Raw genomic sequence first — 17570 nt, 5'->3', positions numbered from 1 at the left:
TAAAATTATCACTCCTAGTGTAGCAAGCTGGAAATATTTGTGGATGCCTGATGCAATTCACTAGATAACCTTACTGGAGTAATGAGAAAGGGTAAAGAATCAGTATTTCCAAAAACTCGAAGTTGGTACAAATTAGAAGAATTCAGTCAGATTTCCAAAAGACTGTTTTTTAGATCTTCACTGTTACTAATATTTAAAGTAGAATAATGACAGTATTCTCCATCACTGTCATCTGACAAGTTACAGATTCCATCACAGTTGACCATTTAGCCTGAGTATTTATTCTGCTACACCATTGTGCTACCCAAGATATCTATTTTTGGTCAAACAAATGTTAGTTCAAATGGGAACTGTAACCAGCACCAAGACTGTATATTTGCCTAGCCAAGTCCAGAAAACCTCCAAGGAGAATATTCTACAGTCTTTTTTGTAGTAGGATTGCTCCATCCTCTTAACAAAGAAGTTCATCCTGAAGTCAAACTGAATTTGTCATACTGCAGGTTGTGGCTGTTTTTCCTTACTGTGCCACTGGTACTCTTTAAGAGTTTGCTTCATCAGCTTTTTAATAGGTTTCAGGTAGGTACATGCTGTTTGTTCAAGATAGAAATGGCCAACAAGAATGTACATGTGTCACTCAAAAAGTGATGTTTCCCATTTTTTTCCATGGAAAATACAACAGATACAAAGAGCACAATCACACTATTGGATAGAGCAAATTGTCAGCTACAAAACGTTATTTTTAAACATTGTCACCACTGATAAGCAAGAGCTTGTAAAAATCTGCTGGCCATCTGAAACATGGCTTGTCCTTTACATCACTGTTGCCAATGCTAAAATGCACCACTCACCACTTCACCGTGTTAATATCCACTGTTCAGTCTCCATAAACATTCAGCAAAAGTTGAGGAGTGCCAGTAGGTGCAATTTTTTCCACATGGAGGAATTAATTTACACACCTTTGCTTCATATTCACTTTCATGTCAGCCACCATTTTTTCAGGCTTCTTCTCTGCTGCCATTCGTCACACGACAAACAAATTTAATGAAATACTACCATACCACCACCATCTGTCTCTGACATCGTGGGCCAACATAATAAGACAGGAGGTATTACTTTCAGAGTACCCTTCGTATTTAGTGTTAAGCAATAATGAAAAGTGTAAAGAAAGAAAGTTTAGGCATGGTGTATTGTATATGCTTGAGGAATTTATTGAGCGTAGACATCACATGACTTCTACTACTGAAAGGAAGTGTGGAGGAATCACTTACATCCTCCTGCAGAAATTTGGCAGCAGGTGATGACAATAACAATTCCAGCACATAGAAAGAAGGCTACTTCATCTTTAGAAAAGTTTGTGACTGCCAGGTATAGATCTGCAAAATGCTTGTTACAGTGCTGCAGAACTGTTATCGCTCTGGTTGTGAAAATACAGATGCAAATAATAAAAATGTAGGTTGCTTCAAAATTTTTCTTTCAGAAGGCAGTGGAATTACTACTATGACATTACAAATATGCTTAGAATTATAGAATAAATAATCACTGAGATTGAAACAAACCTCTGAAGACTCTCTAGTCAATGCTTCCTGCTCAAAGCAGCTGAATCTACTCACGTCTCTTGATGCAGTACTTGCATTTTCCTTGTTTCACCTTCTCATCCTCTGGAACATGTTGTGATCAGAGCAGGGAAGGTTGCCCCCAACTTTCACATCCCCCATAATTTCTTCCTTATTTGTAGTATGAGGCCTAGCATACTTTCATCAGATCCTCGGTAGTATCTACTAGCAGATTATTGTTAATGCACCTGGGAAGTCTGCTAGAGTACTTGTGATCTGCTGTGCTGTCCCTGTAGGTTTCTAAATTCATGTTTTGCAATGTTCAGAGGGAAAATTTGGTGAGATGGGAGGGGTTGTGGATTGTGTTTTATGGAATGTCTCTTAAAGGAGAAATATTCCTGTAAGCACGGAATCTTTTTCTGCAAAGGGGATCTTTATTAATTTCTCTTTGTATTTTGCTCTACTGCACATGAAAATCAAAGTACTCGTTCTTCTTGCGACCATTTCCTATATTTGTTATTACCCTCCATGCCTCGTTCATGCTCTGTGTATGACACCTTGTAAGCCATATATTTATCTGTGTGCAGAACTCCTTAATAGATAATTCCCATGTCCTCATTCTTTGGGGTTCTTTCTTTTTCTTTACAGTGGCATACATACTTATGCACACAACCATTCATGATGATTAAAGTAGGTGAATGTTTATATTAAATACAGAAAGTCCGTAACATTGCCCTAAGTACTGCAACAAACAATTGATGAATTTCAATCAACTGGTTAATAGCTCTGTTGGCTTTATCACACACTGTAATCAAATTGTTAAATATTTTCCACTTTGACCTCTCAATCTGTTCTGATGAAAGAAGGACAGTAACTATTTAATGCCTATGCTACAATTGATAGCTTATACTTCTATGGCTGAAAAAAAAGGTTATCTTTTAAACAGAACTTCTGTCTGTTTAGGAGAATATTCATGCACATTAAAAAGTGGTTCTATAAACAAACAGCCATAAATATATATGTATATGTGTGTGTGTATATATATATATATATATATATGTATATACATAAGGAACAGCCAACAGCAGTCAAGTATGTGATTATAGTAGAAAAACTGAAAAATAGCTTGTATGGAAAAGAAACAAATCCATTGATTAGCTTGAAGACACAGTAATACTGAAACAACATTTCTCCAGCAAGATCAGATGAGAGAAAAATAGGAAGAATATTCTATGCAGTATAGATGCATATTTTATGTAATGTATTAGCTACAAGAACTACATGGTTGTTTTTTTTGTCCAATAGAGGGCAGAGTGATAATGACGTAACAGCGGGAGCTGATAAAAAGTATTGAAAAACATTTTGCAGAAAAGAATGCTGAGCCTGATTCTCCGTGTAAGTATTACAGCTCCCACTGACTGCAGCCTTCCTTTTGGATTTACAATATCACTGTAAAAAAAAAAAAAAAAAAGAAAAAAGAAAAAAAAAATTTTTTTTCCATGGATCTGGAGAAAAAGCACTCTAGCAAAGAATAAAATAGATTAGAACACAACACAGAGCTGGAATGGATCTTCAAAGATTGTCAAGTCAAACTGCCTGACCATTTCAAAGGTAATCAAAAGTTAAACTATATTAGTGAGGGCGTTATACAAGTACCCCTTGAACACTGACGGGCAACTGGCATCAACCACCTCTCTAGGAAGCCTGCTATAGTCCTTGATCACTCTCACAGTAAAGAAGTATTTCTGAATATCAAATCTGGACTTTCTTTGGTGCAGCTTTCTGCCATTCTGATGTGTCTTGTCATTTTAGTGACCAGGGTGAAGAGACCATCACCTCACCTGTACTTCTCTTCAGGAAGTTTGAGACCAGTGAGTTGCCCCTGAGCCTGCTCTTCTCCATACTGACAACCCTAGTGTCCTTGGCCACATATGACATTCCTCCATAGAATCATAGAATCATAAGGTTTGAAAAGATCTACAAGATCATCTACTCCAATCATCAGCCCATCACGACCAGGGTCATTAAACCATGTCCTCCAGTGCAGCATTTATCCTTGTCTTGAAAACCTCCAGGGACAGTGACTCCACCACTTCCCTGGGCAGACTGCTCCAATGCTCGATCGCTCTTTCTGAAAATAATTTTTTCCTAATATCCTGAACCTCTACTGGTGCAAATTAAGACCATTACCTCTTGTGCTATTGCTGTAGAGTGTCCTGCCAGTGACTTTCTTGAAGAAGTGGAAGGGTGTGGCTCCACTAGCTGATCTCCCTTTCATGTTCCCTGATGCTTCTTAATTTTTCTACCTCCTCTTTTAGCTGTGCAGGTGTTTAGATCACCCACCTGCTCACACTGCACATAAGCAGTATCTGTCCAATACTTGCGATAGCCTCAAGCACTCCCTATAGCCAGAGAGCTGGACAGCTGCATGTTTGTGTGGGTGATTGGTTGAGTAACCATGTTGTTTTTAGCAATGCCTTTTGGCTGAATGTAGACCACTGCTAGATCTAATTCTACTGGAAAGATGAGGACCAATATTTGAGCTGGCCTCTCAAGTGGGGAGAGGAAAGTGCATCCTCTCTTCTTGCCCTCCCACATGAACTGCCATGCAAACTGCCGGGTCATGATCTACTGACATGCAGTGCCCTGTTTATACATCCTATTTGCCATGCTTCCAGTTACTCATGCTCCCTAGGGGCTGCCTTTGTATATGTGGGGAGCTTCTGCCAATACTTTGCTCACATCATGTTAGAGTCACGTCATCAATACTGACTTCGCTCACATCATGTTAGAGTCACGTCTCATCAGGGGCTCCACCCTTCCTGCTCAGGAAAGGGAGGGACGTGGAGCACCCCAACTCTCCCTGTCCTTGTTTTCGTGATATTTTGCTATGGTTATGACCCTCAACTAAGAGTCTCCCATCGCAAGCCTCCACTGTGAAGTTTATCTGCTTGAGATCTTCAATAAAATGGCTTGCTATAAATAGCTTGACCTGCTACATAATGGGATTGCTTGTTCCTTGTCCTTTAAATGTGGTATTGGGGCCAGTTCTCATGGATCCCTAAACCCTCTAGAGCCAATTCCTAGTGAACACTGCTAACTAGCTCTCTTAGTCACTTAAAATTTGTTCTCTTAAGCTGCCAACTGGCAACTCTGCTGAGTTTTTGTCTCATTACACCAAAAAAATTTTGAACTATTTCATGATCGCTGTGGCAAAGACTGCCACCTACCATCACATCTCCTCAAGGTCTTCTCTATTGTCAAACAGATCTAGGAGATCATCTTTTCTAGTTGGCTCACTATGTGTTTATCAAAGGAAATTGTCTTCATTGTGCTTTAGGAATTCTTCAGACTTGCTTGTCCCAACAGTTTGATATTCCCAGTTTCTGTCTGGGAAACTGAATTCTCCTAAAAAGACTAGGGCAACTGATTCATATATGTATCCATATTGCTTGCAATTCATCCATGTATTTCCCTGGGAGTGTGGTTAATAGTAGACACTCACAATGTCTGAGTGTCCTCTTCAGTTCATGGAGGAGCCCATAAAGGGGCAGGCTCCCAGCTAGAGCTGCAACTGTGGAGAGAAGTCTATGGTGAAGTTGGAGTTTGGGGGAATCTGCTCATGCAGGATGGGCCCCAGGGTACAGACCCAAGTTGGAGCAGTTCTTCAACAGCAGCTTGTAGGAAGTCCAAGTATGATCAGTTTGGGAAGGACGACATCTATTGGAAGGACCACATACTGAAGCAGGGAAAAAGAGTGAGAAGGAAGAAGCAGCAAAGACAAAGCTTTACAGACGGACCTTAACTTCCATTCCCAGTTTGCCTATGACTCTCAAAGGAAGGCATGTAGAAGTGGGAGGATGGGAAGGAGTTTATTTTCAGTTCTCACTGTTCTAATCTGTCATCAATAGGCAATAAATTACTTTCATTTCTCTTATGATTAGTCTGTTTTGCCCGTGGCAGTAACTGATGTGTGATCTCTGTCTTTATCTCGGCATGTGAGCATTTTTCAACATTTTCTCCCCTTGCCCTTTAGAGGAGTTGGAGTGAGAGACAACATGGTAAAGCTAAGATACCTACCAGTGTTAAACCACCATAAACACTAATATTCTTTTCACCTAAAGATGAAAAGGAAAAAGATGTCTGAGGAAAAATATCTTCTAGAGAAGGAGCTAGTTTTTCTGTTCCTAAATATAGCTTTGATACTTTCTAAAAATTATGTATGGAGAATTTCAGACTTCATCCAGTCAGTGGAAGCAAGCGAATGTTGAAGCTAATGCACAGAGATTAGAATTGATTTCATCTTTGGGACAGGGAAAACATTTTTTATATCTTTGCAGTGACACTAGGACAATGAAAAACGCTGCAACACATAGTCTGATACTCCATATGAGTAATGAATAAGAGAAGTATAGTTCAGGTGAAATACCTCTCTCTATTTTCCTCTTTCATCAGAACCATCTTGCAAGGTTTCAGAACGCAGTGCTATCTGTACATATTTTACCTGATTTTTACTGGGTATTCTAAGCAAAGCTTTTCAGTTGCCTTTGTTGGCAGGGTTCGGATAGACTAGCATACCTTTTCCATTACTATTCCATTTGGATTTTTTCAGCCTATACAACTGCTGCAGTTACAATAGCTGAATAAGTTTTAAAAAGGTAAGATGCTGTATCAATCCACGCTACAAAAATATACACATTATGAAAGACTTGGGAATGCTTAAAAATCATGGGACAAAAAGTCATTTTATAACTGACTTTCATATTATTCCCTACAATCATTTTTTTATTGTTTTGTACAGTTTTGTTTCAAATTGTCAGCCTGGGGATAGGTCGTTGTCTCCTTTGAGGGATTAGACTGCAGGCAAAGAGGTGGCACTGTCAGTAAAATTCTCTTCATTTCAAATAATTTTGTCCTTTTCTCCATTTATTTTCATCCCATTAAGTCCTCTGTAACAGAGGATTACCTGTGTAAGCAGATAGTAGGCATCCACCCTGTTGTATGCTTGAAACCTCCAACCTCATGATATGCTAGTAGCACCTTAGTACCTTAATGAGAATCTATGGTGAAAGTTGTGAGATTAATTGTTCAGTTTCTCGTTCTGGATGGCCAATTATCATGCCTGAGTTGATTAGCTAATACAAAAACACAGTGCTTGGAACAGTGGGGCAGAGGGGCGTGTAGAGATAGTACAGTTATTGGAAGCAGACACAGGTCTGAACTTGAGGTATTTCAGGTTGCCAGGATGTCCTGAGCTGAAATTAAAATACTGACTTAGAACATAGATTCTAAGAAACCAACTGTTAACTATTCTGAACCATGTACATCCCGTTAGTTTGCATACAACCAGTAAACTTCAGCTCAAACCATGACTGTGGTGTATGTGGATAATTTCAGCATAAAGTGTATCAGAATCTGGGGACAGGCAGGTAGAAATAGAAGCCAGCTCCATGTGCCTCAACATTACTCACCTCAGGTGAACTTTTCAGTTTCTGTAAGTACTTTTACAAAAAAAGATCTAGGGACTAGCTCCCATCTGTTGTGGCTAATGTACTTGAAAGCAAGCGGTCTGCTTTTAGCTCCTGGCCTCTGTAACATAGGTAGCATCATCCTACTATAGGTGACACCAGTGACCACTGAGCAAGCTGATTTTGCTAAATGTCACGTCCATTATCTTTATCAATTTTCATAATACAGAGATGTCACAAGAAAAAGCCTTAGGAACACTAGTAGTGGTAGCCATGGTGAACAACAGACCAACTAGCTACAAAGAAGCACCTAAACACCATAGATTACCTGGAAGATGTTCTTTACATCTGCCATGGTAGACAAATGGAAACGTGAAGCTTGGATCACAGGTTATATTTGTTCTTAGTGATGTTTTAAGACTGTTTGCCTCATCTCTATTTTTCTAACACAAGACATGTTTTCCATGCTGCAGTTTTTGTGTGATGTACTTCATATGAGAAATGTGGCGTTTGAGGTAGAGAAAGAAGGGAATTGCACAACAATTCCAAATACCTCCCTTCTTTATCTATGGTTTGAAGATATTCAAGAAAGAAGAAGAATTTAGAAAAAAAGCTAGGGTGCATTTGATCTTGAAAGTGATTTAAAAACCTGAATTTCATAAATTTTTTTCTGTCTGCTGAGAAAGTCAACAGTTACCTAGTTACAGGAGTTTACAGCATGAGTCATTACAGTTTTATATGGTGTAGCTACATTAAGGCATACCCTAAGAACTTTGTTTGCTTTTGCATAACATAAATGGTCTAAAACCAGTGAAAATATACACCAACCTAAAGAACAGGGACTTTTAGATAGAATTAGATAATTAAAAATACAAGGTTAGAGGAGACTGCAATGGCGAAAGAAAGAAGGGAAAGGCTTTAGTTTTGAGTGGAACTCTGAATAGATTCAAATATGAATCACTCACTGGGATTAAAAATGGCACCTTTTTCTGCTTGTTTTTCACTTCTTAGTAGGATGCTAGTTTGCATGTTTGTTTTTTTTTTCCTGTTATACTGTTAAAGTATGCCTGCCCAAAACTTTAGTTAAAATTGGATGTTATCAGTGTTGCTGCATTGCCAGCAAGGAATCTGCTCTCTGGGCTTGTTTGCCAGAGATACTTACTTCTGTATGGTAAGTAGAAATTCTCTCATTCTGATAATGAAGGGTTTTCTTACGTACATAGTGAAACTAAGGAGATAAATTTGAGGGGGGAAAAAAAAAGACTTAAAATCTGAAATTGGCTTTGGAAGATGGGCTAATTGCAAGGGTTACAACAAGCCCACCGCAATTTTTATCCTGGCTTAGTGAAACTATGCTATGCACTTTGTATAGATTTCCTCTTCTCTGTTCTCATCTAATTTGAAAAAATCTTTGCTGAATACATGCTGTAAGCACTTGCATAAAATTTATTTGCAGTTTATAGCCAGCTAAAATAAAATATCTTTTGTAGGAAGTACTTGTTACATCCCAGTTTCACCAAATGTTTACATGGACCTTTTTTTAGCATGTGAGTAATCTCAGTTTAGTCAAATAACAAAAGTTGACATATACACATAACTAGGCATGTTTAAGCACTAATTGAACTGGGACATAAAGCATTAGCAGCATGTCAACGGTAGCTTAACACTGCTTCACAGTTTTTAAGATCTTCATTAAATGATTGAAATTAAATGGGTTGTGAACGTCAAGAATAAATAACTTTTTTTTTTTTTTTTCTCATACTTTACAGAACGAGGCTCAAAAGAACTTCTTGATCTCACAGAGTTAATAGGAGTTCCACTCCCTCCTTCTGTCTACTTTGTCACTGGCTACGGAGGTTTTCCAGCGTATAGCTTTGGTACAGATGCCAACATTGGTCGATTGACAAGTGCTATAATACCATTGCCTTTCTATAGAGATTTTGCAATTGTAGTTACAGTGAAACCAAACAGTGATCGTGGAGGAGTGCTATTTGCAATAACAGATGCCTTCCAGAAAACTATTTACTTGGGAATTAGACTTTCACCAGTTGATGAGAGCATCCAGAGAATAATTATGTATTATACCGAGCCTGGCTCTAGTATCTCCCGAGAAGCGGCTTCATTTAAAGTGCCAGTGATGACTAATAGGTGGAATAGATTTACAGTGACTGTTCAGGGAAATAGCATTGCTTTGTTCATGGACTGTGAAGAGTATCAGAGAGTTCAGTTTCAGAGGTCGGATCGAGCCTTGGTATTTGAGTCTGGCTCTGGGATATTTGTTGGTAATGCAGGAGCCACAGGACTGGAAAAGTTCACAGTAAGTACCATGCAATAAATTCACATCTGATCCATATATTGAGCCCAATGCTCGGTTTTTGAACTATGAATATCAAAGTAAATATATCACTTACATTTGTATAGTCTTTTATCTGAAAGGCAGATTTCAGCATATATATTTGTTTAATTTCTGATAATAATACCTTTGTAAAAATTCAATATTTTAAATTCTTACTAGCTAGATACGTTTATTTTACACAATATCAGGAAGAGATAAAGATATACATAAAATAAAGCTGTTTCTACAATTTATATACTACTTGAAGCTTTTCAGTTCCAGAAAAATGGAATGGACCTAAACCACTATTGCAAAACTTGAATGTAAGCATCTTTCAGCTGTATTCAGACTGGAAATATCAGCCATTGAGCTTCCAAGGTTATTGAGCAGGTGACCAACTCATTGCCAAACTGTAATGGAAATGTCATACCTTTTATGTCTTGCTTTTGTACTTCTTCTGTACTTCAAAAATTGCATGGTAGTTTATGATATACCTCTTCCCAAAAAGAGGTAGAGCAGTACAAAAAGTAAAAAAATATATTTGTTTTAGGAAAACAAGATATTATTTCCGAAGCTCAAGTGTATTGACAGGTTGTGAGCTCCAGTAGATAAGCAACAAAAATAATGTGTTTCTGTAATTTATCTGTCTCTAATAGGAATCTGTGATTTATCTGTTTCTAATAGGAATTACACAGATATATTAATTAGTAGCAAATTAATGGTAGAAAAGGATGCGTAGGATAATGCCTGCTTATGCTTCCCCACCCAGACCGTTAGAATGACTGGACTATTGGAGCTCCCTGATTACTAGTAGGAATAAGAAACATTCAAGAAAATCAGTTGATTTGGGTACCCTACCTGGACAACTCATGTTTGATAATCAGTTTCTGAGATTATCACCAATAAATCTGTAAATATTGTGGAAGGAATGCATAGTGGATTACACCCTAAGGTATTTCCCACTGAAACAGGCTTTTTTTGTATGCTATACTGAGTACACAAATTTCAGTTATTTGCCTGTTCGTTGCTATGAATTGTGATGTATGCTTTAGTTCACACAGTGCCCTTGTGTTTTTATTTCTTCGTGCATCATATGTCAGAACTGTTTCAAACTAGAAAAATTACGTTGTTGATTAGCTGCTCAGACAAGAACATTTTGCCCCAAATAGAAACAATTCACAGCAGATTGGACAGATGTCTCTGTAGGTCAGCTGCTATTTTGTTCTGGCTCACGGGAATTCATCTGTCCAAAGCCCTGGTTGCCAGACACAAAAGGACATAACTATAATCAGATTTTATGGAACAAAAAGGAAATTCTCACCCTTGCTCCTGTAAAAAATGTGCGAAAAAGAAATGAACCGAATCATGCTGAATTAGTGATGATGTGTCTGCAAACAGCTTTAACTGAGAAGGCACCGCAGGCACAAGACCTAGAGAGTGTCTACAGTACCTCATACCCATCCTCTGTATTGTAACAGATTTGACCATTACTTTCTTGGTTGGAATATATGGCTGACAATAACTTTTCTTGGAAAAGCTTAGGGCTCTTCATTTTGCTTCCTTCACCTTCCAGAGCTGCAGATAAAAGCAAGAGAGGAAAATTTGTTTTCCAAACATGATTTACTCATAACGTGAAAATTACTCATCACTTCCAAGAGATAGCTCAGGTATCTGTTTGCATATCCTTTCATGTGTAGTTTTCAGTAAACTGGTTAGTTTAACATTGTTCAATATCTGATTCGGCCACTGTCTAATTGTAGGAGAAAAAAAGGTGACTCAAATCACTGAGTTGCTATCTAAGATTGTCTGCAAATTCAGGAAGTACCAACGTAATAAGTTTCATGGCCTTTGATGATTACAGGACAACTAAAGAATCTCAATTTTTGTTTCTTTTTCCTTTCTGGAATATTCTCAAATCCAGCAGAAAAGTTGCTTTCAAAATATTCCCTTGCTTATAATTCCCCAAAGCTTCTAGGAAAGGGAGAGAAGACAGCAGCAGTGGAAACAGGGAGCCAGAAAGTAGGACATGGCAAACAAACATGGCACTGGAATTTGCTTTATTCTCTCTTTTTTTTTTTTTTATTTTATTTCGTTATATTAAACAACAGCAAACCGTCCTTTGATTCTTATCTCAACAAAGCTTGCAGTTTTCCTCACCAACACTCAGGCTTTACCTCTGAACAAGCAAATCTGCTATGTGTCTGTGACCACAGTCAGCACACAGAACACAACCAAAATGTTGCTGTGTAGTGTAAACATTATAGTTCCTTGAAGTCACCAGATAAATACGTTTTTAGGAGTTATGTGGAGACAAAGGCTAAATCTGGCAGCTTCTTCAGGCTCTTGCCTACAAAAAGTGCAAGAGTAGGAAGGCAAAATATGTAGAGTGAGCGAAACAGGAAGACACAGATCATGGTGATTGACATCCATACTTGTCTTTCTACCCTATGTGTCTATCATGCCCAACTCCATGAAACCTCGTAACAAGGGAATGTCCTGCACATTTCTTTGAATCTTTGCAATCTAAAAGACAAGATTTAAATGATCAAAATGACTGTTCCTGCTTCTTCAGCATGTCAGAGTGAGAAATGTAAATCGCAACTCAGAAACATTTGTTAATCAAAAATCCCATCTCCTTTCTTTCTGGTTTGAGGTTTACAGCTTGTTTCTCCCCTGATTTCTTCACCAATTACCTGTATTCCCTCACAATCCTTTGCCTGTTTTTTATGGATTTTCACTTGCAATTTTTGCAGTAGCAATGTACTTTTTAACCAGGAAAAAAAGCAGGCTGTACTTCAAAGGCTCTAAGTCAGAATCTAGAAATCTATCTTTCAGATGAAAGACAAAGTATGTAAACAATTTAACAGTTCTCTTGACCTAAAACTCATAGTCTGGCAGCTTCAAATTTTATTGCAAGACCAGAACATGAAAACATATTTATACTTTTAAATTGAGTTTATTTAAAAATATAAATAAATTCATGCCTCAAATAATTTTCCAAGCAAGTAGAGGATTTTATAGTCTGTTTTCCATTTGTTTTTCTTTCTTGTGCATACTCGATGAAATATTACTTCCTAGAACTGCTTTTCTTGTTTCATGTAGGGTTCAATTCAACATCTGACAATCAGATCTGACCCAAGAGCCACTGAAGATCATTGTGAAGATGATGATCCAGATGTGAGTATTCTTACAAATATTTCTTTATCTATCCTCAGTTCCTGTATATCTGATTTCAAAGTCATTTACTGTAGAATATTTTTCATAGGCCTAACTGTATTATATCCTCTTGTCAAGACAATACAATTTTAAAAATTCTCTATACGAAAGTATCTTATCTTTTTTTTTACTGTGCAGTCTGTAAAGCTGTGATTTAATATAAGACATCCTTTTCTTTTGTCTGTAACATCCTTCAAAAACGGAACAGTGTTTAATAGTTATCTGAAAGTTCATCTTCATGAAATATCCTAAGCGTCAAAACAAGTTAACATCATAATGAGACTGAGGCTTCCCTAATCTGGGAAAATAAATAATACATACATACATACGCACATACGTAGATATAAGTTTTTTTCTGCATAGAAGTAGGCAATTCCTTGGAGAACATGGTTTTTCCTCTGATTTTTATGAACTGGCTGTTCTGATTGGATTTTCACAGGCTTCGGGGGATATCAGTGGCAATGGCAACATTCAAGAATATGAAGACATTACTGAGACACAAGAACTCGTGCCTTCTCACCTTCTCATGAGGGTAAATTTATTGGATTTATTCACTTTACCTTTCTGGTTTAATATTGCTTCTTCAGGTAGTAAGGTGTAGATTCTGCCACTAGTTTTTCCTTTATAACAGCTTCCAAAGGCACCTCTGAGAACAATATGTGCTCATCCACAAGAGTGACTGCACTACATCAGATCAAAAGGATGGTTTATTTGATAAGGATCAACAAGTGCCTTGAGAAGAATATAACAACAAGGAAAGAACGCAAATATGACAGTTATCTGGAACAATTATCATTTGCTGTGTTTTAACCTGGTAGGTGGCTAAGTGCTACAGACTTCCACTTACTCTCCCCTTTCCCAGTGGGATGTGGAAGAGAATTTTTAAAAAGTGGAATTTGTGCTGTGCTACTTTTCCAGCAACTGTCTGGATGGTTGAGGTCCCTCACCAGGACGAGTGCATGCATTCATGATGCTTCCTGTAGCTGGAGGTAGAATGTCTCATCCACAGGCTCTGCCTGATCTGGTGTCCTACATAGATTCATCGATTCATCGATTCATACATTGGCTTCCTTTGCTGCCTCAGTTTCTAACTGTCACCCATAGACCTTCAACTGGCTCATGACTGTTCTTCAGGGACAGCTCTTCACATTCCATTCCTTTCCTGATGTAGTTAGCAATACCTCCTCCCTTCCTTCCTTGCCTGTCCCTTCTGAACAGCTCATAGCCATCAACAGCCACACTCCAGTTGTGGGAACCATCCCACCAGGTTTTGGTGACCACAACTATATCATGATTTTCAAGCAGCACAGTAGTTTCCAGCTCCTCCTGCTTGTTTCCCAAGCTGTGTGCCTTAGTGTAGAGGCACTTCAGCTAGGCAGTTGCTCTTGTCACTTCCTTAAAAGATAACTCCTTAATTCTTTTTAGGCTTTTTCCTTGATCTTCCCCATTACTTTCTCCTGTTTCACCAGCAGGCATTGCCTCATCACAAGAAGAGGAAGACAGAAGACGTTCTGTTCTGCATATTGGATGCTCAGCCCCCTGTAGGCAGGAATCACCCACAATTCTCATCTCTTTTTCAGTGTAGTAGTCTTGGTGTTGGGGGAAGGCCTTTCCTGGTTTGGTTTTATTAGCATGTTGGGATTGAGTGGGCTGTTACCACCTTCAGACAGGTCTTTCACATTCAGGACCTCATACCTGTGGTAGAGAGGCACCTGGAGGAGTGGAGCAGGCAAGGAGGGTTTTCATTTGCAGCTTTGGGCACAGAGTTGCTTCCATCCTCTCTTTTCCTTTGTGTTCTTGCCTCCAGCTTTGCAGTTTTTTTCTTCAACCTGATGTGACACAGTCTGCCTTGGGTTTAAATACAGACTGCCATGGGTATGTGTTGTTTCCTTTGAAACAACTTGTTTGTATATGGCTGAATTGTGGTTTCCCTGTTCCTTCTTTTTGTCCCCAGTGACAATTTTAATCAACATATTTCATCCTGTAACCTGGTTCACAAGGCAGAGCAAACTGTCTACCTGCTCACACCTCTCACACAGCTGTTTTAATTGCTGCCCCACGATGCCAGTGAGAAACTCATACACTCTAAGCAGCCAGAGGTCTGAACTGCTACATTATTGTCTCTGAATTCTAATGGTTGAAATACTGGTATGTACAGGTGGATGAGTCCCTGAGCCTTATTTCTTTCTCTTCAAACTTCTGAGTCAGTTTCTTCCACAACAGAGACACGGGCACACAGGGAGAAAGAGGGTCTTCATTTTGCCCAAGTAGGGTGGCCACTTCATCCACTGTTGGTCTTTCATTATCTTTCCAGTTCATTCCTGACAGGGTGCTGGCATACAATGATGGTACATTCCATACAATTCTCCTTCACATCAGTCACATACGTTTAATGTCATCTGGATTCTGGGAGTTGGTATTATCAACCAAGTTAATTCCATACACCACCTTTACCAAAGCTACTTCCCTCAAGTACTGAATGCCTTTCTCCATTGTGATCTATTTGCCTGAGCTAAATACCAGGTCTTCCTTGAAGAGACATCTTTCCCACATGACTGACAACAGTGGCTGCCGTTCTGTGAAAGACTGTGTCTCCTTTCCAATTGCTTTGTCAGTGCCAGTTTCTCTATAAAGGGATCTCAGCTGCTTGGCTTCACTGCCAGCTAGGTCCAGGATACTGGCTCCACCATCACCTGTACAACAGCCATAATCTTTTCACAAATCTCGCAGCTTATTCAGTGTTAGGAGTCAGATGGTTTCTGTTTTTTTTCCTCTTTTTGCCTTTGTGATGGATCCACTTTCATCTGCTTCTTCTCTGAATTTATAAGTTTCTCTTTGCTAAATGTTCTGACTTTCATAGACTTCTTCATCTTGCTGATACTGGCACTGATTGATTCTCTGGTTGAACCATGGAGCTTGTTACAGGGATTGAAGTGACCACAGGGCTGATTGTGAGGATCATGGCACCTGCAAGGCCCACCAGAAGAGTTAGAGCAACTGCTGGCTCTGTCATAAAAGTCAGAGCAACTGCAGGACCCATCACAGGGGTTAGAGCAGCCACAGGGTCTGTAACAAGGATTGGAGCAGCTGCAGGACCTGTCACAGGAGCTGGAGCAACAGCAGGGCTCATTGAGTGGTTTTGAGTGGTCCCAGGTCTCATCACATGCTTGGATCAGCCACTGAATCGGTGTCAGATCTGGAGCAATTACAGGGCTTAGTGCAGGAGTTAGAGTAACCACAGGACCTGTCAGAGAATTTGCAGCAGCCACTGAGTTCAGAAGAGGCTTGAGCAACCACAGGTCTGAATTTCTGGGCATGGTGCACCTCCCTTGGGAGGAATTTTGTTTGTTTGTTTGTTTTGACACAGTACTTGGAACAGGCACAGGACGTGCAGCAGAAGCAACCACAGGACTCATCAAGGATTGGAGTGGCAGTAGGTGAGCAGTGATCACAATGCTCAGAGCAACCACAGCACCTGTTGCAGGAATTGGAGCTGCCATAGGAGTTGGAGGGTCCATTGCATTGTTATCAGATCCAGATGTGTTCTCTTTGCCTTGAGGGTGCTGAATAGTGTTGAACAGAGCTCAGTAGGCACAGGCCAGTTCAGCACATTGCAGTGTTTTGTACCTCTTTAGGATTGCTTGGGCAACAGCAGACTTTTTCCAAATGTTTTATTAATTTTTCAGGTTTCTGCAGTTGTTCAGAAGTGAAGTTTCAAACCACTGGGGGTGCAGTGCTCTAGACAACTGCCCATACCATTCTGCACTCTCTGCCACACAGAACTATCCCACCACAGGGCAATCTCTGGGCAGTATTCTAAAATAATTGTTTAATCTCAAACATAACCTGAAACACATTCATGATACACTGCAAGAGGAGCACTCTGGTTTGAACATCCCACGGGTATTCATAATTCTCAAGAGCTGTAGTAGCTTGCTCTTGAGCTCTAGGCGAAGAAAGAAAGTGAAAGAGAAACTGAGGAACTGCTGGAAAGTGCCCTCCTCTATCTCCTTTATAGCTAAGCTCCCTGAGGAGACAAAGCAAAGGCTGTAATTACTAATACTATCAAACAGTTTGGTTTCCATTGCTCAGACAACTGCAATGCCAAATACCCACACAATGTTAGTTTCCCAGCTGCCAGTTTTATCATAATATTGGCAAAGGCCACACAGCTTAGCAAAAGAGAAACCTTAATGCAACTCAGAGAAGACAACAACAACACAGCAAGGAAAATAAACAGCAAGCCACATGCTACACGGTAGTATGAGTAGTCTCTCAAAGAGTCTACATAAATTAGGGGAAAAATTAACATAATGATCAGCAATTACTACCACAACACCTTTTGTTAACACACTGCAGTCAGATCTGCTGTTATCTCAACACTTTGAGTCCCACACTGAGTGCCAAAATGCCTTTTGTGGTTTAACCTGGCAGGTGGTTCAGCACCATACGGTCATTTGCTCACTTCTCCTCCTTCCCAGAGCAGTGATACAGAAAGTGCTTGAGCCAGGAGTGTGTATGTTTGTGTTTAGTGGATCTCAGCTGCATATGTCCCCTTGAATCTCTTGGCTTGTTCTTTTCAATTCATGGGAATTTTTGCATCCTCAGTTTCCTCCTGCAGATTTCCTAACCCTAATCACCCTCCTTGGCCTCCTGGCAATACTCTTCTCATTGCAGACCAGGATGATGCTGGCCTTCTTTGCCAGAAGGGCACATTGCTGGCTCTGCTTCCAGTTGCCTTACTGGAGCCCTGGAATAGATAGCATTCTTTGGATTGTTTCAGAATGTTTCCATTTAATGGACCTTACATAATTTTTAGCTCAGTGAATCAGCAAAAAAAGGAGGTGTTCATAATCTCTGTAAGAGGTCTTTTTTTTGTAAAGAATCTTTCTGTGTTTTCCCTGACAGTTTGCTATTCAGCCAAAAACTGTCTTTGGCACATCTATAGGAATTCTCAGAAAAAAATACTGCCACTCTGTATGTCAGAAATGCAATGAC

At 39.4% G+C, this 17570-nt stretch overlaps 1 protein-coding gene across 2 annotated transcripts in view; it reads left to right on the top strand.

The window, feature by feature from the left end:
• Positions 1–17570, top strand: part of COL15A1 (collagen type XV alpha 1 chain) — a 106236-nt gene that overhangs the window by 17785 nt on the left and 70881 nt on the right. For both annotated transcript variants that reach the window (XM_042839729.1, XM_042839730.1), the window contains exons 3-5: positions 8791–9338; positions 12459–12533; positions 13012–13104. In XM_042839729.1, the coding sequence (XP_042695663.1) occupies positions 8791–9338; positions 12459–12533; positions 13012–13104 (716 nt within the window). The remainder of the gene's footprint in view (positions 1–8790; positions 9339–12458; positions 12534–13011; positions 13105–17570) is intronic.

The sequence above is a fragment of the Centrocercus urophasianus genome, unplaced genomic scaffold (assembly GCF_019232065.1).
Source record: "Centrocercus urophasianus isolate 14NV4802_14NV808 unplaced genomic scaffold, USGS_Curo_1.0 seq_11, whole genome shotgun sequence".
Taxonomy (NCBI): Eukaryota; Metazoa; Chordata; class Aves; order Galliformes; family Phasianidae; genus Centrocercus; species Centrocercus urophasianus.
Note: the sequence above shows the minus strand (reverse complement) of the source record. Positions and strands in the feature narration are given on the sequence as shown.